Source organism: Lepidochelys kempii, chromosome 2 (genome assembly GCF_965140265.1).
Source record: "Lepidochelys kempii isolate rLepKem1 chromosome 2, rLepKem1.hap2, whole genome shotgun sequence".
Taxonomy (NCBI): domain Eukaryota; kingdom Metazoa; phylum Chordata; order Testudines; family Cheloniidae; genus Lepidochelys; species Lepidochelys kempii.
In genome coordinates, this window is record NC_133257.1 from 270781975 (window position 1) to 270809555 (window position 27581).

Here is a 27581-nt window from a genome sequence, read left to right on the forward strand (position 1 = left end):
AGGCGGGGCTGGGCAGTGAGGATGTGGGGCAGGCAGTGGGATGGGCTGGGCTAGGCAGTGAGGATGTGGGGCAGGGCAGTGTGGTGGGCTGGGCAGTGAGGATGTGGGGCAGGCAGTGGGATGGGCTGGGCAGTGAGGATGTGGGGCAGGGCAGTGGGGCTCAGGCGGGGCTGGGCAGTGAGGATGTGGGGCAGGCAGTGGGGTGGCCTGGGCAGTGAGGATGTGGGGCAGGCAGTGGGGCTGGGAGCTGGGCTAGGCAGTGAGGATGTGGGGCAGGGCAGTGTGGTGGGCTGGGCAGTGAGGATGTGGGGCGAGGCAGTGAGGCAGGCAGTAGGGTGGGCAGAGGAGTGAGGATGTGGGGCAGGCAATGGGGTGGACTGGGCAGTGAGGATGTGGGGAAGAGCAGTGAGCTGGGCTGGGTAGTGAGGAAGTGGAGCAGGACAATGAGGATGTGGGGCAGGCAGTGGGGTGGGCTGGGCAGTGAGGATGTGGGGCAGGCAGTCGGGTGGGCTGGGTAGTCCAGATGGGGAGCAGGCAGTGGGGCTGGGGGCTGGGCTGGACAGTAAGGATGTGGGGCAGGCAGTGGGGTGGCCTGGGCAGTGAGGATGTGGGGCAGGCAGTGGGATGGGCTGGACAGTGAGGATGTGGGGCAGGGCAGTGGGGCTGGGAGCTGGGCTAGGCAGTGAGGATGTGGGGCAGGGCAGTGGGGCTGGGAGCTGGCTAGGCAGTGAAGATGTGGGGCAGGCAGTCGGGTGGGCAGGGCAGTGAGGATGTGGGGCAGGCAGTGGGGCTGGGGGAGGTTGGGGTTGCGGTGGGACGGGGTCACTGAGTGTTGCAGCTGGTTCAGGACAGCAGGGGTTGTTCCGGTCACGGCGGGGGTTGGATGGGGAGAGATCGGGGGTCACAGTGGGGTGAGGCAGGGAGGTTAGGGGTCACGGCGGGGGTGGGATGCGGAGAGGTCGGAGGTCACGGCAGGGATGGGGTGGGGATGTCAGGGGTCACGGTGGGGGTGGGATGGAGGAGGTCTGGGGTCGAAGTGGGGTGGGGCAGGGAGGTCTGAGGATGCGGTGGGGGTGGTTGGGGAGAGGTCAGGGGTCACGGCGGGGGTTGGGGGGATGTCTGGGGTCACAGTGGGGTGGGTTGGGGAGAGGTTGGTGTCACGGCGGGGATGGGGTGGAGATGTCGGGGGTCGCAGTGGGGCGGGGCAGGGAGTTCTGGGGACACAGCAGGGGTGGGTTGGGAGAGGTCGGGTGTCATGGTGGGATGGGGTAGGATGTCTGGGGTCGCAGTGGGGTGGGGCAGGGAGGTCTGGGGACGTGGTGGGGTGGGGTGGGGTTGGCAGGGAGGGGGGTGAATGTGGGGCGGCAGGGTGGGGAGGCAGGAGGGGTCACAGTGGGGTGGGGCAGGGAGGTCTGGGGATGTGGTGGGGGTGGGTTGGGGAGAGGTCAGGAGTCACGGCGGGGTTGGGGGGGATGTCTGGGGTCACAGTGGGGTGGGTTGGGGAGAGGTTGGGGAGAGGTTGGGGTCACGGCGGGGATGGGGCGGAGATGTCGGGGGTCGCAGTGGGGTGGGGCAGGAGTTCTGGGGACACAGCTGGGGTGGGTTGGGGAGAGATCGGGGGTCATGGTGGGGATGGGGTAGGGATGTTGGGGGTCGCAGTGGGGTCGGGCAGGGAGGTCTGGGGTCATGGCGGGTATGGGGCGGGGAGGTTGTGGGACACAGCAGGGGTGCATTGGGGAGAGGTCAGGGGTCACAGTGGGGTGGGGCAGGGAGGTCTGGGGACATGGTGGGTGTGGGTTGGGGAGAGGTCAGGGGTCACGGCAGGGGTGGGGGGGATGTCTGGGGTCACAGTGGGGTGGGGCAGGGAGGTCTGGGGACGTGGTGGGGGTGGGTTGGGGGAGGTCAGGGGTCATGGCTGGGGTGGGATAGGGATGTTGGGGGTCACAGTGGGGTGGGGCAGGGAGGTCTGGGGATGAGGTGGGGTGGGGAGGGGATGGCGGGGAGGGAGGGGTCAATGTGGGGTCACGGCAGGGTGGGGAGGCGGGAGGGCTGCACGTCAGGCTCTCGTGGGGACAACGATGGGCTGGGGGCAGCGCGGGTGGGCTGGGGGCACTGCCTTCCACCCACAGCCCCTCTGCACCCCTCTTTGGGAAGGGCCATGTCCCGGGGCAGATGCTCCCTCCAGGGCCAGGGGTGGGGCCAGGACCCACAGCTGTTTCCTCCCTTGGCTAGTGCCCATGCCGAGGGACCGAGCAGACCTCAGGAGAAGGGGGCACCTGCCCCCAGCACTGCACCCCTGGGTGAAGGGGGACCTGACCCCCCACTGCACCCCTGGGTGAAGGGGGGCCTGCCCCTGCCAGCACAGCACCCTTGGGAGAAGGGGACCTGGTCACCCATAGCGCAGCATAGCCGGGGAGAGCGGGGCCCTGCAGTCAGGCCCCCAGCGGGGTGGGGGGCTCTGGGGGCCCCTCTCCGGCCCCATGGGGGCGGGGGAGTCCCGGGGCAGGCGTGGGACTCACCCGGAGATGCTCTTGGCGAGCCCGGGGAGAGCCGCTCCGCGCAGAGGGCACCTTCAGGCGTGTGCCGGAGCTGGCGGCCGGCGGCCCCGGCGCGGGGAGCCTCCGTCAATATTTGGAGTGGCACCGAGGGAAGGAGCCGCCTGTCGCCTCCCGCTGCTCCCGTCCCTCCTGCGGCCGCGACCTTCCCGAGTCGGCAGAGCCCCATAAAGCTCAGCGCCGGCTGCCTGGCTGGTGGGGCCGGAGCGGGGCGCAGGGAGCAGCAGCAGCCCCTCAGCCCCTGTCCCCACGCTGCCCGGCGGCCCCCCATGGCTCAGGTAGGAGGGGGCAGGGCCCCCCGGCCGCAGTGCGGGGAGCAGCCACCTCCGGCAGGGGGTGCGCGGCAGCCTGAGCCACACGAGCTGGGCTGGGGGGTGGAGGGGAGAGGAGATGCGGGGCTCCATCATTGGGGGAGAACGAGACGCAGGGCTCCATCGCTGCGGGGATTGGAGGAGAGATGAGACGCAGGGCTCCATCACTGGGGGTTGGGGGGCTGGAGTGGAGAGGAGACGTAGGGCTCGGTGGCTGCGGGGGCGGAGGGGGAGACAAGATATGTGGGGCTCGGTCGCCGAGGGAGGAGGGGAGACGAGACGTGTGGGGCTCGGTCGCCAAGGGAGGAGGGGAGAGGAGACGTAGGGCTCAGTGGCTGGGGGGGGCGAAGGGGGAGACAAGATATGTGGGGCTCGGTCGCCGAGGGAGGAGGGGAGACAAGACGTGTGGGGCTCGGTCGCCGAGGGAGGAAGGGAGAGGAGACGTGTGGGGCTCGGTCGCTATGTGGGGCAGAGGGGGAGATGAGACGTGTGGGGCTCGGTCGCTGAGGGAGGAGGGGAGAGGAGACACGTGGGGCTCGGTCGCTGTGTGGGGCAGAGGGGGAGACGAGACGTGTGGGGCTCGGTCGCCGAGGGAGGAGGGGAGAGGAGACGTGTGGGGCTCGGTCGCCGAGGGAGGAGGGGAAAGGAGATGCAGGGCTCGGTCGCCGGGGGGTGGGCAGACGGGGAGACGAAACCTGTGGGGCTCCATCACTGGGTGGGGGGTTGCTGCCCCAGTATGGCAGGCTGAGCGGGGACCAATGCTGCAGCCAGCCCCGCAGGTCCCCCCGGAGGGCAGAGACCTGTGGTCCCTCCTGCCGGGACTCCGGGGCACGAGGGCCCAGCCCTGCATTGTGGGGTCCAGAGGGGAGCTGGGGTGTCAGGCCCCCCCGGGGCACTGATCCCCCCCCCCCGCCGGGCCAGGCTGATCTCTGCCTGGCTGGGATGGAGCCGGTCACCGCTCCGCTCTGGGCCCCCACCGCACAGGGACTCCAAACCCCCGGGCAGGGCGGGCTCTCCGGGCTGCCTCGTGGGGCAGCGTCCGCCGGGCCTGGCACCTCGGGTACCGGCTGTGCGGAGCGTGTGACCGGCCTGGCTTCAGTGCAGCCGGCACTGGGCCGTGACCCCTCGGGGCCTGAGCAGGGGCTGGGGCTGGGGCTGGGGCTGGGGCTGGCTGGGGCGTACTTGGAAGGGAGACTCAGCAGGGCAGCCAGGCTGCTGCAGGGGACGCTGGGCTGGACAGGCTCTGGCCCAGCAGTGCTGGCCTCAATGCCCCAGTGCCGTTCGAGGGGCGCTGGGCTGCGGGGCGGGGGTTCGGCAGGGGCCGCTGGGCTGCGGGGCGGGGGCTCGGCAGGGGGTGGGGGCTGCGGGGAGCGGGGGCTCAGCAGGGTGCAGGGGCTGCAGGGCGGGGGCTCGGCAGGGGGTGGGGGCTGCGGGGAGCGGGGGCTCAGCAGGGTGCAGGGGCTGCAGGGCGGGGGCTCGGCAGGGGGTGGGGGCTGCGGGGTGCTGGGCTGTGGGGCGGGGGCTCGGCCGGGGACGGGGGCTCGGCCAGGGGCTGTCGCGGCGGGGCTGCGGGGAGCGGGGTGGGGCCTCAGCAAGGGGTGGGGGCTGTGGGGAGACGAGTGGGGGCTCGGCAGGGGGCAGGGGCTCGGCAGGGGCGGGGGCTGCGGGGCGGGGGCTCGGCTGGGGGTGGGGGCTTGGCCGGGGGCGGTCGCGGCGGGGCTGTGGCGCTGATCCGGGGCATCTCTCGGCCCTGCGTTTCCCCAGCCGGAGGCGGAGGCCCTGGGCCCCAGCTCGCCCGCGGCGGTGGAGGAGGAGGAGACTGACCTGAACAAGACGCTGGGCGTGGAGCGCTTCGAGGAGATCCTGCACGACTCGCACCCGCGCAACGGGGAGGAGGCCGGCCGGAGCTACAGCGAGGAGGACTTTGAGTGTGAGAGAGGGCGGGGAGGGGCAGGGCAGGGGGTCCGGGGCCAGCGCAGGGGCAGGGCGCAGAGGACACGGCCCGTGGGGGCGGCCCCAGGCCGGTTCATTGGCTCCTGGGTGCCGGTGGGGAGATGCTCCGGCCTGGCAGCGCCGTGGGGCACCTGGGCCACGCTAGTGCCGGGTGAGCGGCTGACGGCATGTGGGTGCTGTGGAGGTGGGGGCAGCCCGGGGGCATGGTGTGGCGAGGCAGGGAGGCAGGCAGGGTCTGGCCCCAGCTCGGTGCCCATGCCCATGCCTTCTGTTCCTCCCAGATCACCGCCAGTCGTCCCACCACATTCACCACCCCCTCTCCACGCACCTGCCCCCTGATGCCCGCAGGAAGAAGGGGGGGCAGAAGGGCAAGAAGAAGCGGCGCCGGGCGTCGGTTCCAGGGGAGACTCCCACCATCGAGGAGGCGGAGGAGGATGAGGATGACACCTGTGACACGGAGCCAGAGCGGTCGGCCGAGGACCTGCCCGGGGGGATCCAGGTACAGGGCTGGGGGCCCAGCAGGGAGCGGGAGGGGTCAGCTGGAGCAGCGAGGGGGGCCCAGAGGAGAGGCTCTGGCAGCCAGGGCTGGGGCCACAAGGGCAGGACCTCCAGCCCCTGCTGTCGCCGCCGGTGCCCCAAGCCATGTCCCTTCTCAGTTCTTCTTGCAGGAGGATGAGGCTGCCGAGCGCCGCCCAGAGGAGCCCACGACCCCAACGTCTCTGCCGAGCTCCCCCATGGAGCTGTTGGGGGCTGCAGTTACGGACCCCAAGGGGGCTGGGTGAGTGAGCATCTGGGGACCGGCTGCACGGAGCAGAGCGGCAGGGGTCTTGGCACAGTGGGGCATCTGGGCGCTGGGGCTCAAGGGCTCCTCGGCTGCTCGCAGTGGGGCTGGACACTGCCCCAGGGGGCTGGTGGCAGGGCCCAGCCCGGGACCCCAGCTCTGAGGCAGGTGTCTGTTCCAGCCCCAGGCCCGAGGAGGACCGTGGGCCCGATGGGCCCAGTGCAGACGAGCCCAGCTGCCCAGGCCGCCCCGTTGCCAAGTCCCAGCTGGGGCACCGCAGCTACAACCTGAACGAGAGGCGGCGCATTGGCAGCATGACGGGAGTGGAGCAGGCCCAGTACCAGAAGGTGCCCACGGATGAATCGGAGGCCCAGACCCTGGCCTCGGCCGACCTGGACTACATGAAGAGTGAGTGCCCCAGGCCCTGCCAAGGAGGAGGGGCGTGGGCCGGGGACATGGCCCCGAGCTGATCTGTGTGGATGGTGCAGCATCGGGGCACCAGCTGTGTAGGGCAGGGACTGTCTCTGGACTGGGTGTGTTCAGCCCCTGGCACAGAGGGGTGCTGGGGTGGGGTGGCCACGTGGGCGCGATGGGAATACAATCAGTGGAGCTCCTCGCCAAGCCAGGCCAGGGGGAGCCACCCGCAGGCTGCGTGTCACCGGTACCCTGGGGGCCCAGGCTTCATGGGGGGGCCCCACAGCTTGACTGAGCCTCCCTGGTGGATCCCCTGTGCTGGGCCAGGGAAACTCACTGCCCCCCTGGACACCCCTCTCCACACACACACACACATTGCACTCATGCAGCACAGACAGGATGCCTCAGCACCACGGCCTGGGGCAGCCGCTGGGCAGCTCTGCAGCGATTCCCCTGCAGGAGCTGGGCCTGGGGCAGCCGGACAGCTGGGGCAGGTGTGCGATCCCACATGCCCCTCCCGCCGGCGGGCAGCGACCAGCGGCTCCCTCGCCTGCGCCAACAGGAGGAGAAGCGGCGGCGGAGAAATGCCTCCAGCTTCCCCCAGCGCCAGGCTCAGCACCGCTGCCTGTCTCCCCGCAGGCCACAGGTTCGAGGACGTGCCTGGGGTCCGACGGCACCTGGTCCGCAAGAGCGCCAAGGGCCAAGTCGTGCACGTCAGCAAAGACCACGCGGAGCCGAGCGCCCGGCACAGGAAACACGACCGGCAGCCACACGAGGTGACTGGGGTGGGGCCACAGGGGCAGGGGATGGGGGGGGCACAGGGAGCAGGGGATGGGGGTCATGGGGGAGATGGGCACCATGAGGGCCAGGGGATGGGGTTGCAGGGTGGGGTGGGCCTGGGGAATGGAGTGCCATGGGGGGAAGGGGAAAGGTTTGGGGTCCATGGGGGGGGCAGGGTCTGGGAGATGGGGTCCCATGGGGGGGCAGGGGCTGGGGGCTGGGCACTGTGGGGGCCGGGCTGTGGGCTGGGATCCGTGCATGGGGGGCAGGGGCTGGGGGACGGGCACCAGGGGCACAGGGTCTGGCAGCCGTCCAAGGGGACCCCAGCCCCACCCCCTGAGTCCCACGGACCCTACCTCTGCCCCGGCAGGTCTTTGTGGAGCTGAACGAGCTGGTGGTGGACAAGAACCAGGAGCTGCAGTGGAAGGAGACAGCACGCTGGATCAAGTTCGAGGAAGATGTGGAGGAGGAGACCGATCGCTGGGGGAAGCCCCATGTGGCCTCCTTGAGCTTCCGCAGCCTGCTGGAGCTGCGCAAGACCCTCTCCCATGGTAGGTGGGAGGGGTGCAGCCAGGGGTGGGAGGTCCCGGCCAGGCCTGGCTGCGGCTCGGGCGGATGGGTAGAGCGGGGTGGCACCTCGGCCTCTCTGCTTAGCCCTCGGCTCTGCCCCCAGGGGCCGTGCTCCTGGACCTGGACCAGAAGACGTTGCCGGGGGTGGCGCACCAGGTGGTGGAGCAGATGATCATCTCAGACCAGATCCGGGCTGAGGACCGCGCCAACATACTGCGGGCACTGCTGCTAAAGCACAGGTGACCTGCCCGCGCGCCCTGGGGCCTGGAGAGGGAATCGCCCCAGGCTAGCGCCATGCGGCTGCTCACTCCCTGCTGGGGCCTGGCGTGGTCTCTGGGGCCTGGGGGAGGGAGCCGTGTGCACACACCCAGCCCCCTGGGGCCTCGAGCCAAGTGCCAGGGCCGCCCGACTGTCCCACTGGCGAGTGCCTGTTACGCTCCCGGGCATCACTTGGGGCGAAGCCCAAGGCTGTGCTGGGGTGGTGGGTGCAGGCTCTTTGCCCCACCCGCACCCAGTCTGAGAGTAGGCTGCAGACACCTGCGGCCCGTCAGGGCCCTGGCCGGTTTGAAGGGGGCTCAGGGAGAAGGGAGGGGGAGGCGGCCCCCCGCTGAGGTCTGTGCTAGCGGATGCTCCAGGGAGACCCCGAGTCCCAGCGTGCAGCGCGCTGGCCGGCCGGAGAATGGCCGGCCGGGGCCCAGAGTCCCTGGCGCGCGCAGGCGGCAGACCCTTCCCCTGGCTTCGTCCTGCAGCCACCCAAGTGACGAGAAGGATTTCTTCCCCCGCAACATCTCAGCCGGCAGCCTGGGCTCCCTGCTGGTGCATCACCACAGCGCCAACCACGTGGGCGAGGGCAGCGAGCCCACGGTCACCGAGCCCCTCATCGGCGCCCACCCTGCTGAACATGAGGCCAGGGTCGAGGTGGAGCGGGAGGTGAGTGGGGGCCTTGGTGCTGTGTGCCCGAGTACCCTCTTCCTGAGCCCCCAGGCCCCCTCGGGCCCTCTTTTGCCTTCCTGACCCCCCCCAGGGCCCCTTGTCCGCCTTCCTGACCTCCACGGGGCCCCTCATCCTCCTTCCTGAGCCCCCATCCCCCTTCCTGACCTCCCCAGGGCCCCTCATCCCCCTTCCTGAGCCTCACCCCCACCAAGAGCTATTGCCCCCCCTTGCTGAGCACCACTGAAGCCCCTTGTCCCCTTTCCTGATCCACCCAACCACCCTGTAATGATGCTGCCTTTGGCGGGACACTTCTGAGAGTGTCAATTCAGGACAAATTGCTTAGAGCAGGGCAGTTACAGCCCCAAACTGGAGTTCCTTTACTATTAAGGAAAACCCAACCAGCCAGCCAGAGAAGACTTTGGTTTTACCCCACTGGCTAGCCACAAGTCATACAAGCAATTCCCTTAGACACTCCCGTTTCCCAGTATCACCACCAGGGCCACTCATTATGGGGACGAATGGTTATGAAAACCAATACCCCAGTAAAAGAAGAAAGGTTCTCTCGATCCTGAAGGACCAAGCCCCAGACCCAGGTCAATATACAAGTCAGATCTTACCCACAAATCACGTGTTCCCAATCCTTTAGAATCTAAAATCTAAAGGTTTATTCATAAAAGGGAAAAGATAGAGACGAGAGCTAGAATGGGTTAAACGGAATCAATGACACACAGCAATGGCAAAGTTCTTGGTTCAGGCTTGTAGCAGTCATGGAATAAACTGCGGGTTCAAATCAGGTCTTTGGAGAACATCCCCAGCTGGGATGGGTCTTTCAGTCCTTGGTTCAAAGCTTCAGCGTAGCAAAGTCCCTCCAGAGGCAGGAAGCAGGACTGAAGACAAGATGGAGATGTGGCATCAGCCTTTTATATACTTTTCCAGGAGTAAGAACCCCTCTGTGTTCTTACTGTGGAAAATTACAGCAGAATGGAGTTTGGAGTCACATGGGCAAGTCCCTGCATACTTTGCTGAATCGCAAGGCGTGTCTGCCTTCTCGCAATGGGTCAGTGGTATCGCTGATGGTTCTTAATGGGTCATCCAGCAGGCTGGGCAGAGCTGACACCAACTTGTCTGGGGTGGCACCCAGAAGCACAGCACACGTTTGAACTACAGACAGGATAGAGCCAATATTCATAACTTTAACTACAAAAATGATACCCACATATAGACAGCATCATCATAACCAGCCAACCATAACTTGTCAAAAGGCAGGTCTTCACTACCCACCCGCAGGTAGTGATCGATCTATTGGGGATTGATTTATCGCGTCTTGTCTAGATGCGATAAATCGATCCCCGAACGCGCTTCCCGTCGACTTGCCGATGTTCTCACGGCCAGGTAAGTCGACCTAAGGTCCGCCGACTTCAGCTCTGCTATTCGCGTAGCTGAAAGTTGGGTATCTTAGGTCACCCCTCCCCCAGTGTAGACTAGGGCATAGACACCTTATTTGACCCCCCTTATGCAAGATTTGGTGCCACTACAGGACCTTGGTTGCAATAATGATCTATACGGTCCCAGCTTATGTCAATAACATCGCACTCCCATAGAGTAGTTCAAAGGGAGCGAACTCTGTAGACTCTTGGGGCACACTCCTATATGCGTACAATAGATCCAGCAGCATAACATCCCTGTCATTCTGGTGTCTATCCATGTACATCTTCAACATAGACTTCAGGGTCCCATTGAACCTTTCCACCAGACCATTAGTTTGGGGGTGGTAGGGAGCAGCTTTCAGGTGCTTCACCCCACATAATTCCCACAACTGCTTGAAAAGCACAGACATAAAATTAGAGCCACAGTCAGACACTATTTCCTCGGGAAAACCTGCCATGCTAAAGAGAGAGAACAAGGCCGTTGCCACTGTCTCTGCCTCAATATTACACAATGCGACAGCCTCAGTGTATCTGGTAGCAAAACCTACCAGCACACGGATGTATTTCTTCCCATTCCTGGAAGGTTTTGGGAGTGGTCCCACAATATCCACAGACACCCTGGCACAAGCCTCCCCAATAATGGGCAGAGGCTGGAGGGGCCCCTTGCTAGGCCCCCTTAACCCCTTACGCTTCTGGCACAGTTCACAGCTCCTGCGGTACTCTCAGTGACCTTCAATAAATCAAGCACTGCGATAACTCTCAGGTACCACAAGCTGTTTGCGAACTCCTGTTTGGGAATGCTTCCTTCCCCTAGGAGGCTCCCTATACAACAGCATGAAAAACCTGCCTCTCTTCACTAGCTGGGATCTGACTTTGAGCATCATTCCTGGCTCTCTCTAGTGATACATCACTCCGCTGGGCCATAATGAATTCCTTCTGAGTTTCATTTGAATTCAGAACCACCTCCGATATCTCAGACAAATCCTCGCCTGACTCAGCCTGAGAGACACTCTGTCTGTTTGCAGTCCTCCTCACTGCCATCAATTAGGGTATCTGCCACAGACCCAAACTCTCTTTGCAACCTGGTTACCACATTAACTTGGCCAGGCACCTTCAGTAGGTTATTTCCTACCAAAACATCAGCTGGAATTAAATCCCGGACAGCAGCCTTCACATCCCCTTTATGGCCATCCCACGCAAGGTGGATTCTAGCCATCAGCAGGTCCACAGAGTATTCAGATTGTGCCACTACCATCACATACTCCCCTGGCAACATCTCCTCTGGCTTCCCCAGATGTGCCTTAGCTAGAGTCACATCAGAGCCAGAATCTCGCCACCCCGTGCATTGAACGCCATTGACCTTTGCCTTCTTAATAAACTGCTCACTCCCCTGCCATGCCTCAGTCCTGACATAACTGGTGAGCTCGTCACCTCCTCCCATGCCACTGCTGGGCTTGCCCCTGGACTCAAGGTGGTGCTATTGTAGCTTGGGTCAGCCTGGGGGCTCAGAGTAATGGAGTTGGCATTTACCGTGGCTTTTGGGGTTGGTGGTTTTGGGCTGGCCTTCAGGGCCAGGCAGTCTGGTTTCATGTGGCCAAGCACACCACAGTGATAGCATTTAACCTGTTTATTCTTGGGGTGAGAGTTCCTACCCTCTGGGCCCCCATGAGCTCCTTTATAAGAGTCAGGGCCTGGTTTCCTTTCAAATCCTTCCCTTCTCTTGAACTGGGGAGAATGGTGATTAATTTCCCCCTGGGGTTAATACCCTTCCCAAGCCCTGTTTTGGGTATGGGCATCTGCAAATTCCGCAGCTTGTAGGTCTGACTCAGGGTCCCTATCACACACAGCTGCTCTCACCTGGTCAGGCACAATGTCTAAGAACTGTTCCAAAGTTATTAACTTCAGCAGTTTTTCAAAACTCCCATGCGTCTTTGCTCCCACAACCCACTTTTTAACAAAACCCATCAGCTTATGAGCACATTCTACAAAAGTACCATCATTACACATTTTAAACTTTCTAAACTTAACCCGGTAAGACTCAGGGGTGACCTTGAATCGCCTTAACACAGAATTTTTAAACAGCACATAATCTAAGGCTTCTTGTTCCCTTAATTCATTTAATACTTCCCTGGCTTTTCCAGTCAATTTGGTCAGCAGGACAGGCATTTGCTACTCATCTGGGATCCCATGCAGAGCGCATAGATGTTCAAAGGTAGACAGAAATTCTGCTATGTCTTCAGTATCTTTGTAAATGGGACAGATCCTTTCCCAGTTTCTTTCGTTATGGCAGGGAAGCGTAGTACCAGGTGGCGATGACTTTCTCTGCTCTTCCAATACTTGGAGCTGAAGTCTGGCCATCTCCTGTTGCATCTGGCGAGTTTTCTCCTCAGCAGCCAGCAGCTCCAGATGCCCCCTAAGAGCCCGTTCCTCTCTCTCATCAGCCTCTCTTTCCAATTTAGCATTTCTTCCTTAGCTTCTTTCTGTCTCTCAGCAGCTTTTCTTTCCAATTCAGCATTCTTTTGCTTTTCCAGCAATCAAATATCTGGTAGTTTCTGTTTATGCTTAAGTTGCAGTTTATTTGCTGCCTTTTGCATTCTAATTGCTTCTGCAGCTTCTGTAGCGTCAGGTAAGGGCTGTGCTCCTGCCTCCTGATCACTGGCCATTAACCGATTTCTCAGTTCTTGATTTGTAGCTTTCTTTCTAAAGCTTATCCCCTTTTCTGAACACAAATCTTCCAGGGCTTTTTTGTCAAGGCCCTCATATGCTCTTTGCTCACCCACTGCAACTGCTCTTTAACCAATCAAACTCTCAATACCAAAGTTCAAATTTGGATAGCGTGGGGTTCTGACCCAAAGCTTAATTGACCTGGTTCTGTGGGTCCAAGCGTGACTACACCACGGTGACAATGCTGCCTTTGGCGGGACACAACTGAGCGTATCAATTCAGGACAAATTGCTTAGAGCAGGGAAGTCACAGCCCAAAGCTGGGTGTCCTTTATTACTAAGGCAATGTCAGCCAGCCAAACTGAGATGACTTCGGTTTTACCCCACTGGCTAACCAGAAGTCATACAAGCAATTCCCTTAGACACTCCCGTTTCCCAGTATCCCCACCAGCGCCACTCGTTATGGGGACGAATGGTTATGAAAACCAAACAGCCCAGTAAAAGAAAAAAGGTTCTCTTGATCCTGAAGGACCAAGCCCCAGACCCAAGTCAATATACCAGTCAGATCTTACCCACAAATCACGCTGTTGCCAATCCTTTAGAATCTAAAATCTAAAAGTTTATTCATAAAAGGAAAAAGATAGAGATGAGAGCTAGAATGGGTTCAATGGAATCAATGACATACAGTCATGGCAAAGTTCTTGTAGCAGTGAAGGAATAAACGGCAGGTTCAAATCAAGTCTCTGGAGAATATCCCCAGCTGGGATGGGTCTTTCAGTCCTTTGTTCAGAGCTTCAGTTTGTAGCAATGTTCCTGCAGAGGTCAGATGGAGGATTGAAGACCAAATGGAGGAGATGCAGCTGCCTTTTATACTCTCTCTCGTGGGTGGAAACCCCTTGGTTCTCCTGTGTAAGATCACAGCAACAAGATGGAGTTTGGAGTCACATGGGCAAGTCACATGTCCATGCATGACTCAGTTCTTTACAGGCCGACGCCGTTGTTTACATGTTAGTTTGAATGTTCCCAGGAAAGCTCAGATGTGGATTGGTGTCTCCCAAGGTCCATTGTGCGTTAAGTTGTATTCTTTTTGCTGTATTCTTTTTGCGAATACAGACTAACACGGCTGTTCCTCTGAAACCTGTGCGTTAAGTGTTTCTTGATTGGGCACTTACTGAGAATACGTTTCAGAGGAGCAGCCCTGTTAGTCTGTATTTGCAAAAAGAAAAGGAGTACTTGTGGCACCTTAGAGACTAACCAATTTATTTGAGCATAAACTTTTGTGAGCTACAGCTCACTTCATCGGATGCATTCAGTGGATGAAGTGAGCTGTAGCTCATGAAAGCTCATGCTCAAATAAATTGGTTAGTCTCTAAGGTGCCACAAGTACTCCTTTTCTTTTTACTGAGAATAGTCCCTTCTCAGGAAGCTGACCAAATGCTTCTCTGAGGCTACTTAGAATCAAAACATATTAAGATACAAGGACATAGCCAATATTCATAACTTCAACTACAAAAATGCTACACAGACACAGACAGCATCATCATAACCAGCAAATCATAACCTCCCCATAATGACAGGTTTCAGAGTAACAGCCGTGTTAGTCTGTATTCGCAAAAAGAAAAGGAGTACTTGTGGCACCTTAGAGACTAACCAATTTATTTGAGCATGAGCTTTCGTGAGCTACAGCTCACTTCATCGGCTGTAGCTCACGAAAGCTCATGCTCAAATAAATTGGTTAGTCTCTAAGGTGCCACAAGTACTCCTTTTCTTTTTGCGAACCTCTCCATAGACACCTTACACGACAACCTTTGTACAATATTTGCTGCAAATATATACCAGTGTCTGGAACAATGATCTATATGGTCACAGATTATGTCAATAACATCACATGCCCCCCTGGGGCTCCTTGTCTCCTTTCCTCAACAGTTTTCACAGCGGAGAGAGGTAAATAGTGGGGTCCCCCAGGGATCTGTCCTGGGACCAGGGCTGGCCAGCAGATTAAATTTGCAGATGTTACAAAACTACTCAAGATAGTTAAGTCCAAATCAGACTGCGAAGAGCTACAAAAGGATCTTTCCAAAGTGGGTGACTGGGCAACAAAATGGCAGATGAAATTCAATGTTGATAAATGCAAAGTAATGCACATTAGAAAACATAATCCCAACTCTACATATGAAATGATGGGGTCTCAATTAGCTGTTACCAGTCAAGAAAGAGATCTTGGAGTCAGTGTGGATAGTTCTCTGAAAACATCCACTCAATGTGCAGCGGGAGTCAAAAAAGTGAACAGAATGTTGGGAATCATTAAGAAAGGGATAGATAATAAGACAGAAAATATCATATAGCCTCTATATAAATCCATGGTACACCCACATCTTGAACACTGCATGCGGATATGGTCGCCCCATCTCAAAAAAGATATATTGGAATTGGAAAAGGTTCAGAAAAGGGCAAAAATGATTAGGGGTCTGGAATGGCTGCAGTATGAGGAGAGATTAATAAGACTGGGACTTTTCAGCTCGGAGAAAAGACAACTAAGAGGGGATATGATAGAGGTCTATAAAATCACGACTGTTGTGGAGAAGGTAAACAAGAAAGTGTTATTTACTCCTTCCCATAATACAAGAACTAGGGGTCACCCAATGAAATTAACAGGTAGCAGGTTTAAAACAAACAAAAGGAAGTATTTCTTCACACAATGCAAAGTCAACCTGTGGAACTCCTTGCCAGAGGATGTTGTGAAGGCCAGGACTGTAACAGGGTTAAAAAAAGAGCTAGATAAGTTCATGGAGGATAGGTCCCTCAATGAATCATAGAATCATAGAATCATAGAATATCAGGGCTGGAAGGGACCCCAGAAGGTCATCTAGTCCAACCCCCTGCTCGAAGCAGGACCAATTCCCAGTTAAATCATCCCAGCCAGGGCTTTGTCAAGCCTGACCTTAAAAACCTCAAACGAAGGAGATTCTACCACCTCCCTAGGTAACGCATTCCAGTGTTTCACCACCCTCTTAGTGAAAAAGTGTTTCCTAACATCCAACCTAAACCTCCCCCACTGCAACTTGAGACCATTACTCCTTGTCCTGTCCTCTTCTACCACTGAGAACAGCCTAGATCCATCCTCTTTGGACCCCCCTTTCAGGTAGTTGAAAGCAGCTATCAAATCCCCCCTCATTCTTCTCTTCTGCAGGCTAAACAATCCCAGTTCCCTCAGCCTCTCCTCATAACTCATGTGCTCCAGACCCCTAATCATTTTTGTTGCTCTTCGCTGGACTCTTTCCAATTTATCCACATCCTTCTTGTAGTGTGGGGCCCAAAACTGGACACAGTACTCCAGATGAAGCCTCACCAATGTCGAATAGAGGGGAACGATCACGTCCCTCGATCTGCTCGCTATGCCCCTACTTATACATCCCAAAATGCCATTGGCCTTCTTGGCAACAAGGGCACACTGCTGACTCATATCCAGCTTCTCGTCCACTGTCACCCCTAGGTCCTTTTCCGCAGAACTGCTGCCTAGCCATTCGGTCCCTAGTCTGTAGCTGTGCATTGGGTTCTTCCGTCCTAAGTGCAGGACCCTGCACTTATCCTTATTGAACCTCATCAGATTTCTTTCGGCCCAATCCTCCAATTTGTCTAGGTCCTTCTGTATCCTATCCCTCCCCTCCAGCGTATCTACCACTCCTCCCAGTTAAGTATCATCCGCAAATTTGCTGAGAGTGCAATCCACACCATCCTCCAGATCATTTATGAAGATATTGAACAAAACCGACCCCAGGACCGACCCTTGGGGCACTCCACTTGATACCGGCTGCCAACTAGACATGGAGCCATTGATCACTACCCGTTGAGCCCGACAATCTAGCCAGCTTTCTACCCACCTTATAGTGCATTCATCCAGCCCATACTTCCTTAACTTGCTGACAAGAATACTATGGGAGACCGTGTCAAAAGCTTTGCTAAAGTCAAGAAACAATACATCCACTGCTTTCCCTTCATCCACAGAACCAGTAATCTCATCATAAAAGGCGATTAGATTAGTCAGGCATGACCTTCCCTTGGTGAATCCATGCTGGCTATTCCTGATCACTTTCCTCTCATGCAAGTGCTTCAGGATTGATTCTTTGAGGACCTGCTCCATGATTTTTCCAGGGACTGAGGTGAGGCTGACTGGCCTGTAGTTCCCAGGATCCTCCTTCTTCCCTTTTTTAAAGATTGGCACTACATTAGCCTTTTTCCAGTCATCCGGGACTTCCCCGGTTCGCCACGAGTTTTCAAAGATAATGGCCAATGGCTCTGCAATCACAGCCACCAATTCCTTCAGCACTCTCGGATGCAACTCGTCCGGCCCCATGGACTTGTGCACATCCAGCTTTTCTAAATAGTCCCTAACCACCTCTATCTCCACAGAGGGCTGGCCATCTCTTCCGCATTTTGTGATGCCCAGCGCAGCAGTCTGGGAGCTGACCTTGTTAGTGAAAACAGAGGCAAAAAAAGCATTGAGTACATTAGCTTTTTCCACATCCTCTGTCACTAGGTTGCCTCCCTCATTCAGTAAGGGTCCCACACATTCCTTGGCTTTCTTCTTGTTGCCAACATACCTGAAGAAACCCTTCTTGTTACTCTTGATATCTCTGGCTAGCTGCAGCTCCAGGTGCGATTTGGCCCTCCTGATATCATTCCTACATGCCCGAGCAATATTTTTATACTCTTCCCTGGTCATATGTCCTACCTTCCACTTCTTGTAAGCTTCTTTTTTATGTTTAAGATCCGCTAGGATTTCACCATTAAGCCAAGCTGGTCGCCTGCCATATTTACTATTCTTTCGACTCATTGGGATGGTTTGTCCCTGTAACCTCAACAGGGATTCCTGGCTATTAGCCAGGATGGGCAGAGATGGTGTCCCTAGCCTCTGTTTGCCAGACGCTGGGAATGGGTGACAGGGGTGGATCACTTGATGATTACCTGTTCTGTTCGTTCCCTCTGGGGCACCTGGCATTGGCTGCTGTCAGAAGACCTGTCTGACCCAGCCTGGCTACTCTTATGTTCTTAACCACCCAGCCCACCCCCGGGCCTTTTGTCCCCTTTCCTGAGCACCCCGCCCCAGGGAGCTCTTGCCCCTGTTTACCTTAACTCTGACACCCTGTCCCCGCTCCGGACTCTGCCCAAGACCCCTGGGCCCTTGGCTTGGTGGCTCGGCTCCCACCCCATGGCGGGGTTTTTACCTGGTGTTCCCTGTTCCTGTCTCACAGCGAGAGAGCCTGACCCCAGCACCCCCAGCTGGCATCACGAGGTCGAAGTCGAAGCATGAGCTGAAGCTGCTGGAGAAGATCCCAGAAAACGCAGAGGCCACGGTGGTGCTTGTGGGTAAGGGCAGGTGGGGCTGGCTGGACAGAGGGGCCGAGGGGCCCAGGGCCGAGGCTGTGCCGAGCCCGCCGGCCGATGGGGGGCAGGGTTGGATGTGGCAGCCAGGCCCTTCTGCGGGCGAGTGTTGACTCGGTTCCCCCTCGCTGGGGGCCGCCAGTGAGCGCTGACTGGCCTGTGGCCCGCAGGCTGCGTGGAGTTCCTGGACCAGCCCACCATGGCCTTCGTGCGGCTGCAGGCGGCCGTGGAGCTGGACTCAGTGCTGGAGGTGCCCATCCCCGTCCGCTTCCTCTTCGTGCTGCTGGGGCCCAGCAGCGCCAACATGGACTACCACGAGATCGGGCGCTCCATCTCCACCCTCATGTCCGACAAGGTAACTCCCCCACCTGCCGGCTCCCCCTCTGCCTGCCGGCTGCTACCCCCGGCTCCATCTCCACCCTCATGTCTGACAAGGTAACCCCCCCTGCCTGCCGGCTCCCCCTCCGGCCTGCCGACTTCTCCCCACAGCTCCATCTCCACCCTCATGTCCGACAAGGTAACCCCCCCGTCTGCTGGCTCCCCCCCTGCCTGCCGGCTTCTCCCCCCGGCTCCATCTCCACCCTCATGTCTGACAAGGTAACCCCCCCGTCTGCTGGCTCCCCACAGCCTGCCTGCTCCTACCCCCGCCCCAGTTCCATCTCCTCCTGCTGGCTCCCCCCCAGCCCGGCCTGTTGTGGGGCCTCGACTCCCCCGCCCCAGTTCCATCTGATTGCAGGGTAGGGCCGTGGGTCCCATGTCTCTGCCCCCAACCCTGGGGGTTCCTCGACTCCCCCGCCCCAGTTCCATCTCGGCTTTCACCCTGATTGCAGGGTAAGGCCGTGGGTCCCAGGGCTCTGCCCCCAACCCTGGGGGTTCCTCTGGGCCCAGCCGTCTCCCACTTTCCTTCCTTGTGGGCTGGACACGTGGTCATCCTGCCCCAGGGCCCAGCCCCCCGAGGATCCGTGTTCTCCTGGCCCACGGCCAGCGCACGGCGCCTCTGACCCGGCAGGTTACCCCCCCAGCAATTCCACGAGGCGGCGTATCTAGCCGACGACCGGCACGACCTGCTCAGCGCCATCAATGAGTTCCTGGACTGCAGCGTGGTGCTGCCGCCCTCCGAGGTGCAGGGCGAGGAGCTGCTGCGCTCCGTGGCCCACTTCCAGCGCCAGATGCTCCAGAAGCGAGAGGAGCAGGAGCGCCGGCTGCTGCTGGGCACCATGCTGGAGCCCAAGTCGCCCGCCGAGAAAGGTACCGGGCCCAGGGCGGGGCCGGTGGCACCCCCCTGCCAGGCCCCATGGCGCGGGGCTGGGGTGGGGCTGCAGCTCCATCTGCCCTGCTAGGCCATGGCATGAGGCTGGGGTAGGGCTGCAGCTCCCTCTGCCCTGCCAGGCCCCATGGCGCGGGGCTGGGGTGGGGCTGCAGCTCCCCATGGCATGGGGCTGTGCTGGGGCTGGGACCGGGCAGGCGAGGCTCCCCCTGCCCTGCCAGGCCCCATGGCGGTGGGGCTGGGGCTGGGTGGGCACCTAACTGGCTGTCTGTGTGAGCAGCGCTGCTGAAGGTGGTGGAGGGGGAGGCAGAGGACGAGGACGACCCCCTGCGGCGCACGGGCCGGCCCTTCGGGGGGCTCGTCCGTGACGTGAGCCGGCGCTACCCCAAGTACCTGAGCGACTTCAGGGACAGCCTGAACCCGCAGTGCGTCGCCGCCATCATCTTCATCTACTTCGCCGCTCTCTCGCCGGCCATCACCTTCGGGGGGCTGCTGGGTAAGGGGTGGGGGGGGCAGCTGGGAAAGAGCTGCCAGGCCGGGGGGGCGGGGGGGCTGCTGCGTAAGAATCACCCAGGGGGAGGCTCCTGGCTAAGGAGGACTGGGGGGTGGGGGGGCTGGGTAAGGGCCACGGGGCGGGGTAGGTGTCATGCTCCTGCCTGTCTGTTCTGGGAACACCTCCCTAGGGGGCAGGGGCTGGCCGGGGGGGACTTGGGGATCCCATGTAGCTGGGGGGTCACTAGGGAAGGCGTCCAGGGCCTGATGCCACCAGCAGGGCGGGTGGATGGGGAGGGACGTGAGGCCCATTGCTGGGGGTGAGTGGGGAGGGGCCGGGGAGGGGCCAGTCTCCAGCGCTGAGGCCTCGCTCCCGCAGGGGAGAAGACCCAGGACCTGATCGGGGTGTCGGAGCTGATCATCTCCACGGCCGTGCAGGGCATCGTGTTCTGCCTGCTGGGCGCCCAGCCGCTGCTCGTCATCGGCTTCTCCGGGCCCCTGCTCGTCTTCGAAGAAGCTTTTTTCACAGTGAGTTCAGGACTCCTGGGAGGGCCCCGAAGCCCCCCATTATCCCCTGATAGCCCCCGGAGCCACCCGTTACCCTCCAGAACCCCCGAGAGCGGCTCAGAGCCCCCTGATAGCCCCCGGAGCCTCCCATTACCCCCAAAGCCCCCAGAACCCCCAGATAGCCCCTAGGAGCCCCCCATTACTTCCCAGAGCTCCCCACAATCCCCAGTAGCCTCCCAGAGCCTCCTGGAACCCCCAACAACCCCCAAGAGACCCCCCAGAACTCCCAGAAGCCCCCCAGAACTCCCTGATAGTCCCCCAGAAACCCTGTTTGTCCCCTAGAGTGCCCTGCTAGTTCGCTGGAGCCCCAATAATCCCCTGCCTCTCCCTAAACTGACACCTCTCCCTATCCCCCCCGAGCTCCAACCTCCCCCATGGTCCCCTGTAGCCCTGTGAGACCTTCACGAACCCCCCCCAGCCTCCCAGCACCCCCACTTCCCCGGCAGCCTCCAGAGAGCCCCAGGTCCCAGGGGGTGTCTTGGAGAACCCCTCTGTACAGGGCAGCGGCTGGGCACGGGGCCGGAGTCGGGGGTCGTGCTGGCTCCTGATGTCCTGTACCGTAACCCCGGAGCAGACCCACGGCTCAGGCTCCCTGCCAGCCCCAGAGACCCTGCCCCCCCAGCCCCTGCGCCCCCAGTGCTGCCTATTCTTCCCCCAGCCTGCCCTGCCCCTCGATCCCCACCCCCCGTTCTGCTCCTGCTGCCCCTGGAACAGCGTCCCAGAGACCTTGCCTGGGGGGCAGGGCGGGGAGCCCTTGGCCAGGGGTGCGGAGCAGGCCCCCCTCACTGTGGGCTGTGCCCCGGCAGTTCTGCACGACCAACGGGTTGGAGTACCTGGTGGGGCGCGTGTGGATCGGCTTCTGGCTCATCCTCATCGTGCTGGTGATGGTGGCTGTGGAGGGCAGCATCCTGGTGCGCTTCGTATCCCGCTTCACCCAGGAGATCTTCGCCTTCCTCATCTCCCTCATCTTCATCTACGAGACCTTCTCCAAGCTGGCCAAGGTGAGAGCCTGGGCGGCTGAGCCCAGCCAGCCAAGGCCGGGGGGATCCCACGCTGGGGTGGACAGCTGGATCTGGAGTCGGTGGAGTGCGGGGGGGTTGTGGGGGCTGGAGGGGGCAGGGTATGGAGGGCTGGGCTGGCTGGAGTGGGCGAGACATGGGGTCTGGAGGACATGGGGGGCCGTGGGGGCTGGAGGGGGTGGGGCATGGGAGGCTGTCCTGGCTGGAGGGGGTGGGGCGTGGGGGGTGTCCTGGCTGGAGAGCATGGGGGGCCGTGGGGGCTGGAGGGGGTGGGGCATGGGGGGCTGTCCTGGCTGGAGGGCGTGGGGGCTGGAGGGGGTGGGGCGTGGGGGGCTGTCCCGGCTGGAGGGTCTGGGGGACTGTGGGCAGGGTCTCAGGCCCCCATGATCTCCTGGCAGATCTTCCAGGAGCACCCCCTGCACGGCTGCGGGCAGGCGAACGGGACGGGCGCAGAGGCGCTGGGCGGGGGCAATAGCAGCGCGGCCCTGGGGAACGGGACGTGGGGCCGGGCCGGGCCGGCAGTGACAGGGCAGCCCAACACAGCCCTGCTCTCGCTGGTGCTCATGGCCGGCACCTTCTTCATCGCCTTCTTCCTGCGCAAGTTCAAGAACAGCCGCTTCTTCCCGGGACGTGTATGTGGGTGGGGCACCCGAGGGGCCGTGGGGGAGGCTGGGCATGGGGGGCTGGGGGAGAAGGGCTGGAGCAGAGCTGTGGGGTGGGAGGAAGGGGCAGGCTGGGGCAGAGCTGGGGGCAGGGTTTGCTGGGGGCAGGGAAGGGCAGAGCTGGGCGCCGGGTTCGCTGGAGGGTAGGGGGGGCTGAGCCCGGGGCAGGGAGAGGTGCTGGGGGGCAGGGAGGGGCAGAGCTGGCGGCAGGCCCCTGCAGGTTGTGCCATGGCAGGGGGGCAGGGCTCCTGGGGGGCAGGCAGGGTTTGCTGGGGCCAGGGCTCCTGGGGCCTGCCCTGGCCAGTGCTGACCCGCTCTCTGCAGATCCGTCGGGTGATCGGGGACTTCGGGGTGCCCATCGCCATCCTCATCATGGTGCTGGTGGATTTCAGCGTCCAGGACACGTACACACAGGTCAGTGGGGCGGGGAGGGTCCTGCAGGCCCACGGCCCCATGTCAGGGACCCACAGGCTCTGTGCTGTGCCTTGGCCTGCAGACACCCCCTGGGGGGACCCCTCAGCTGCCCTACCCCCAGGGGTCCCCCTCTCCACGGAGCCTCAGGGCTCCAGCCTTCCTGCTGCTTCCCGCAAGCTCTGCCCAGCGAGTCCCACTGAGCTGGGGGAGCCTCGTGCTCTCCGTGGGGACCGACGCACCCAGCTAGGTCCGGCCCCGGCAGCAGGAGCCTTTCCCCCAGAGCAGGTTGTCGACCTCTGGGACACCGCCCGGGAAGCCCGGAGAGCCAGCGGCTCAGCCCTGGTGCGGACTGGCCAAGCCTGGAGCTGGGGACCCGCCTGGTTCCGTCTCCCTGTCCCCGTGTCTGTACGCCCTGGGTGGAGCCGGCGTTCGCCAGCCTGGCCCTCTTCCCACAGGCACTGGCCGCCTTGGGTTCGTCCCCACCACTGCCCAGCCTGCCCTGTGGCGCCAAATTCCCGCAGCTGGGTGGATTCCCCCTGGATGCCCCACGGCCTTGGCTCCGGACTGCCAGGCCTAGGGGGATGGGGACGGGGACAGTGCCCTGGAGATGGGGCACTGGGGCATTACCGCCATTCCCACGTTGGTCCCAGCCTCCTGCCCCCTTCCCCCTACCTCACCATCCCCGCTTATGCCTGCCCCCGCCCCCTTCCCTCCTGCCCCCATTGCTTCACCTATTCACTTCCCTGGTCCTTCTCCCATGAGCAGAGAACAGCAATCCCCGAAGTCCAAAGGAGCAAACAATCTGATGTTTATTGGGGTGAACTTCCAGCAAACAAGAAGCAGAAGCCAGCCCCTGGGAGCTTGGGCAGGTTATCGTAGAATCATAGAATATCAGGGTTGGAAGGGACCTCAGGAGGTCATCTAGTCCAACCCCCTGCTCAAAGCAGGACCGATCCCCAATTAAATCATCCCAGCCAGGGCTTTGTCAAGCCTGACCTTAAAAACTTCTAAGGAAGGAGATTCCACCACCTCCCTAGGTAACGCATTCCAGTGTTTCACCACCCTCCGAGTGAAAAAGTTTTTTCTAATATCCAACCTAAACCTCCCCCACTGCAACTTGAGACCATTACTCCTTGTTCTGTCATCTTCTACCACTGAGAACAGTCTAGAGCCATCCTCTTTGGAACCCCCTTTCAGGTAGTTGAAAGCAGCTATCAAATCCCCCCTCATTCTTCTCTTCCGCAGACTAAACATCCCCAGTTCCCTCAGCCTCTCCTCATAAGTCATGTGTTCCAGTCCACTAATCATTTTTGTTGCCCTCCGCGGGACTCTTTCCAATTTTTCCACATCCTTCTTGTAGTGTGGGGCCCAAAACTGGACACAGTACTCCAGATGAGGCCTCACCAATGTTGAATAGAGGGGAACAATCACGTCCCTCGATCTGCTGGCAATGCCCCTGCTTATACATCCCAAAATGCCATTGGCCTTCTTGGCAACAAGGGCACACTGTTGACTCATATCCAGCTTCTCGTCCACTATAACTGCTAGGTCCTTTTCTGCAGAACTGCTGCCGAGCCATTCGGTCCCTAGTCTGTAGCGGTGCATTGGGTTCTTCCGTCCTAAGTGCAGGACTCTGCACTTGTCCTTGTTGAACCTCATCAGATTTCTTTTGGCCCAATCCTCTAATTTGTCTAGGGCCCTCTGTATCCTATCCCTACCCTCCACTGTATCTCCCTCTTCTCCCAGTTTAGTGTCATCTGCAAACTTGCTGAGGGTGCAATCCACACCATCCTCCAGATCATTTATGAAGATATTGAACAAAACCGGCCCCAAGACCGACCCTTGGGGCACTCCACTTGATACCGGCTGCCAACTAGACATGGAGCCATTGATCACTACCCGTTGAGCCTGACAATCTAGCCAACTTTCTGTCCACCTTATAGTCTTTTCATCCAGCCCATACTTCTTTAACTTGCTGGCAAGAATACTGTGGGAGAAGTGTCAAAAGCTTTGCTAAAGTCAAGGAACAACACGTCCACTGCTTTCCCTTCATCCACAGAGCCAGTTATCTCGTCATAGAAGGCAATGAGATTAGTCAGGCATGACTTGCCCTTGGTGAATCCATGCTGACTGTTCCTGATCACTTTCCTCTCATGTAAGTGCTTCAGAATTGATTCCTTGAGGACCTGCTCCATGATTTTTCCGGGGACTGAGGTGAGGCTGACTGGCCTTTAGTTCCCAGGATCCTCCTTCTTCCCTTTTTTAAAGATGGGCACTACATTAGCCTTTTTCCAGTCGTCCGGGACTTCCCCCGATCGCCATGAGTTTTCAAAGATAATGGCCAATGGCTCCGCAATCACATCCGCCAAGTCCTTTAACACTCTCGGATAAAACGCATCCGGCCCCATGGACTTGTGCTCGTCCAGCTTTTCTAAATAGTCCCGAACCACTTCTTTCTTCACAGAGGGCTGGTCACCTCCCTCCCATGCTGTGCTGCCCAGTGCAGTAGTCTGGGAGCTGACCTTGTCTGTGAAGACAGAGGCAAAAAAAGCATTGAGTACATTAGCTTTTTCCACATCCTCTGTCACTAGGTTACCTCCCTCCTTCAGTAAGGGGCCCACACTTTCCTTGACTTTCTTCTTGTTGCTAACATACCTGAAGAAACCCTTCTTGTTACTCTTAACGTCTCTTGCTAGCTGCAACTCCAGGTGTGATTTGGCATTCCTGATTTCACTCCTGCATGCCCGAGCAATATTTTTATACTCATCCCTGGTCATTTGTCCAATCTTCCACTTCTTGTAAGCCCCTTTTTTGTGTTTAAGATCAGCAAAGATTTCACTGTTAAGCCAAGCTGGTCGCTTGCCATATTTCAGAGTATTTACTATTCTTTCTACACATCGGGATGGTTTGTCCCTGTAACCTCAATAAGGATTCTTTAAAATACAGCTAGCTCTCCTTTCCCCCTCATGTTATTCTCCCAGGGGATCTTGCCCATCAGTTCCCTGAGGTTGTCAAAGTCTGCTTTTCTGAAGTCCAGGGTCTGTATTCTGCTGCTTTCCTTTCTTCCTTGTGTCAGGATCCTGAACTCGACCATCTTATGGTCACTGCCTCCCAGGTTCCCGTCCACTTTTGCTTCCCCTACTAATTCTTCCTGGTTTGTGAGCAGCAGGTCAAGAAGAGCTCTGCCCCTAGTTGGTTCCTCCAGCACTTGCACCAGGAAATTGTCCCCTACAGTTTCCAAAAACTTCCTGGATTGTCTGTGCACCGCTGTATTGCTCTCCCAGCAGATATCAGGGTGATGGAAGTCTCCCATGAGAACCAGGGCCTGCAATCTAGTAACTTCTGCAAGTTGCTGGAAGAAAGCTTCGTCCACCTCGTCCCCCTGGTCCGCTGGTCTATAGTAGACTCCTACCACGACATCACCCTTGTTGCTCACACTTCTAAACTTAATCCAGAGACTCTCAGGTTTTTCTGCAGTTTCATACTTGAGCTCTGAGCAGTCATACTGCTCTCTTACATACAGTGCAACTCCCCCACCTTTTCTGCCCTGCCTGTCCTTCCTGAACAGTTTATATCCATCCATGACAGTACTCCAGTCATGTGAGTTATCCAACAAAGTCTCTGTTATTCCAATCACTGTTCCTTGACTTTGCCAGGACTTCCAGTTCTCCCTGCTTGTTTCCCAGGCTTCTTGCATTTGTGTATAGGCACTTGAGATAACTCGCTGATCGCCCCCAATCACAGATCCAGACAGAGACTGTATAGACAAACAATAGGGAAATGGGGGCTACACTGTTTGGACAAACACAGAAATGAGGATTTCACATCCCAGCTATTGATAAGTGAGTTCTTGCCAGACAGGATGCTACCAAACTAAGTTTCCTTTTACATCTTCTAGGCACTTCCCTTTCTCTGGAGGTGACAGGCATTATCAGGACAGGATTGTATCCTAACAGCCCAATAGCACCTGATTTCAATGGGACTAGTTTGGAATGTGAGGACGTGACCAGTCGCTTCCCAGCTTATGGCTGCCTCTGCTGCTTAGCCAAAGGCCTTAGCCTAAGCACAGGGCCTCAGACTGTCACAGAGAGAGAAGGCCCTTGCACCGGCCGACAGTGATTTTGATTCTTTCTTTTATACCTCTATAACTAGCTAAGTGATAAGAATACACCTAAATTCTTAGTGTATAGGCCTTTACAGCCAGGCCTGAATATCTAGATCCTAACACTCCACTCCTTTATTTTCTTTTTCTTTTGGGATCCTCCTGCCCAGGTATCCCTGGAAAAGCATAGGATATATGGCGACACATTTCCTGATAGGGCCAGGCGTCAAGGTGGAAGGTGTCGCTATTCCATCTGTCCCACTGCTCCTTGTGCCCTGCACCTTCTCTCGTACGGCCATACCACACCTATTCCAATTAGTGTTCCAGACTTCCCATTACAGTGGGCCCGAGAAGGTTGGGTCCGGGTTGTCCAGTACACTGTAGGGTTTGGAGGGCTTATTACATTCCTGATAGGTTATCTCCCTATGCAATGTAACACAAGTACAGTTAACAATACAAAATCCACAGCAACACCGAGTCCTGACCACTGCAGTATGGTCCAACATCCGAGACACCCCCAAAACACTGCCTCTCCTCCTTCGACGGGGCCACGATCTTATGTGTCCAGTTGCTGGCAGTTGCAACAAGCTGCCCCTGCAAATTTTGCATACTTTTGTCCATATCATAAGTCCACTGAATGTTCACAGAGAAATGGGTTATTCTCCAAACCAGCTTGACCATTTGGTATGGAATCAGGCCATATGCCCTGGTTTGATTATTCACAGCAATAAGATTCACAGATCCATTTGTGCACCAAAGTCCAGATAGCAGCGTGTAGCTGTGTGTAGTTTGGTTATGGGCTGGTGTAATTGTGCCCCCGGTAATATGTACTTTCCCAGCAAAACACCTTATACACGGTACACCCAACTGTCCACCCCTTGCACAGGCCGTTGATCCTGCTCCTCCATAGTCACAGGAGAGGGGCACATCCAAACATCTTCTCTTGATTCACACTCTTTTACACACCCCTCCACTGATTCCCAGTGAGCTCCTCCCCTTTTCATTATTCCCATAGGGCTTGTGGGGGTCACCTTAGTTACCGTTCCATTTCCAGGTTCCACGGTAGCTATTACACAGGTGCTGGCCTCCTAGTTGAGCATTTTGCATTCCCATATACATCTCCCCCCCAAGGTCAGCCTTTTGAAGCCATCCCCCACCCATGCATGAGGTTTTCTGTTCATTAAAACACAACAGTGCTAGCAACAAGACAAACACCACAGACAAACAACGCAAAACATAGATCCATGGAATTCTGGGTTATTTTTCTGCTGGCGCCAGCTTCCTTGTAG

General features: G+C 58.7%; 1 protein-coding gene across 9 annotated transcripts in view; it reads left to right on the plus strand.

Annotated features, from left to right (window-relative positions):
- Nucleotides 1–27581, plus strand: part of SLC4A2 (solute carrier family 4 member 2) — a 105109-nt gene that overhangs the window by 70309 nt on the left and 7219 nt on the right. For 7 of the 9 annotated variants that reach the window (XM_073334968.1, XM_073334970.1, XM_073334969.1 and 4 more), the window contains 16 exons: nucleotides 4631–4796; nucleotides 5101–5318; nucleotides 5476–5597; nucleotides 5782–6008; nucleotides 6654–6790; nucleotides 7165–7345; nucleotides 7468–7603; nucleotides 8114–8294; nucleotides 17640–17754; nucleotides 17940–18124; nucleotides 18792–19017; nucleotides 19317–19532; nucleotides 19908–20056; nucleotides 20902–21096; nucleotides 21513–21746; nucleotides 22101–22190. In XM_073334968.1, coding sequence (XP_073191069.1) covers nucleotides 4631–4796; nucleotides 5101–5318; nucleotides 5476–5597; nucleotides 5782–6008; nucleotides 6654–6790; nucleotides 7165–7345; nucleotides 7468–7603; nucleotides 8114–8294; nucleotides 17640–17754; nucleotides 17940–18124; nucleotides 18792–19017; nucleotides 19317–19532; nucleotides 19908–20056; nucleotides 20902–21096; nucleotides 21513–21746; nucleotides 22101–22190 — 2778 coding nt within the window. The remainder of the gene's footprint in view (nucleotides 1–4630; nucleotides 4797–5100; nucleotides 5319–5475; nucleotides 5598–5781; nucleotides 6009–6653; nucleotides 6791–7164; nucleotides 7346–7467; nucleotides 7604–8113; nucleotides 8295–17639; nucleotides 17755–17939; nucleotides 18125–18791; nucleotides 19018–19316; nucleotides 19533–19907; nucleotides 20057–20901; nucleotides 21097–21512; nucleotides 21747–22100; nucleotides 22191–27581) is intronic. The other 2 variants (XM_073334967.1, XM_073334975.1) reach the window with 2 other exon arrangements.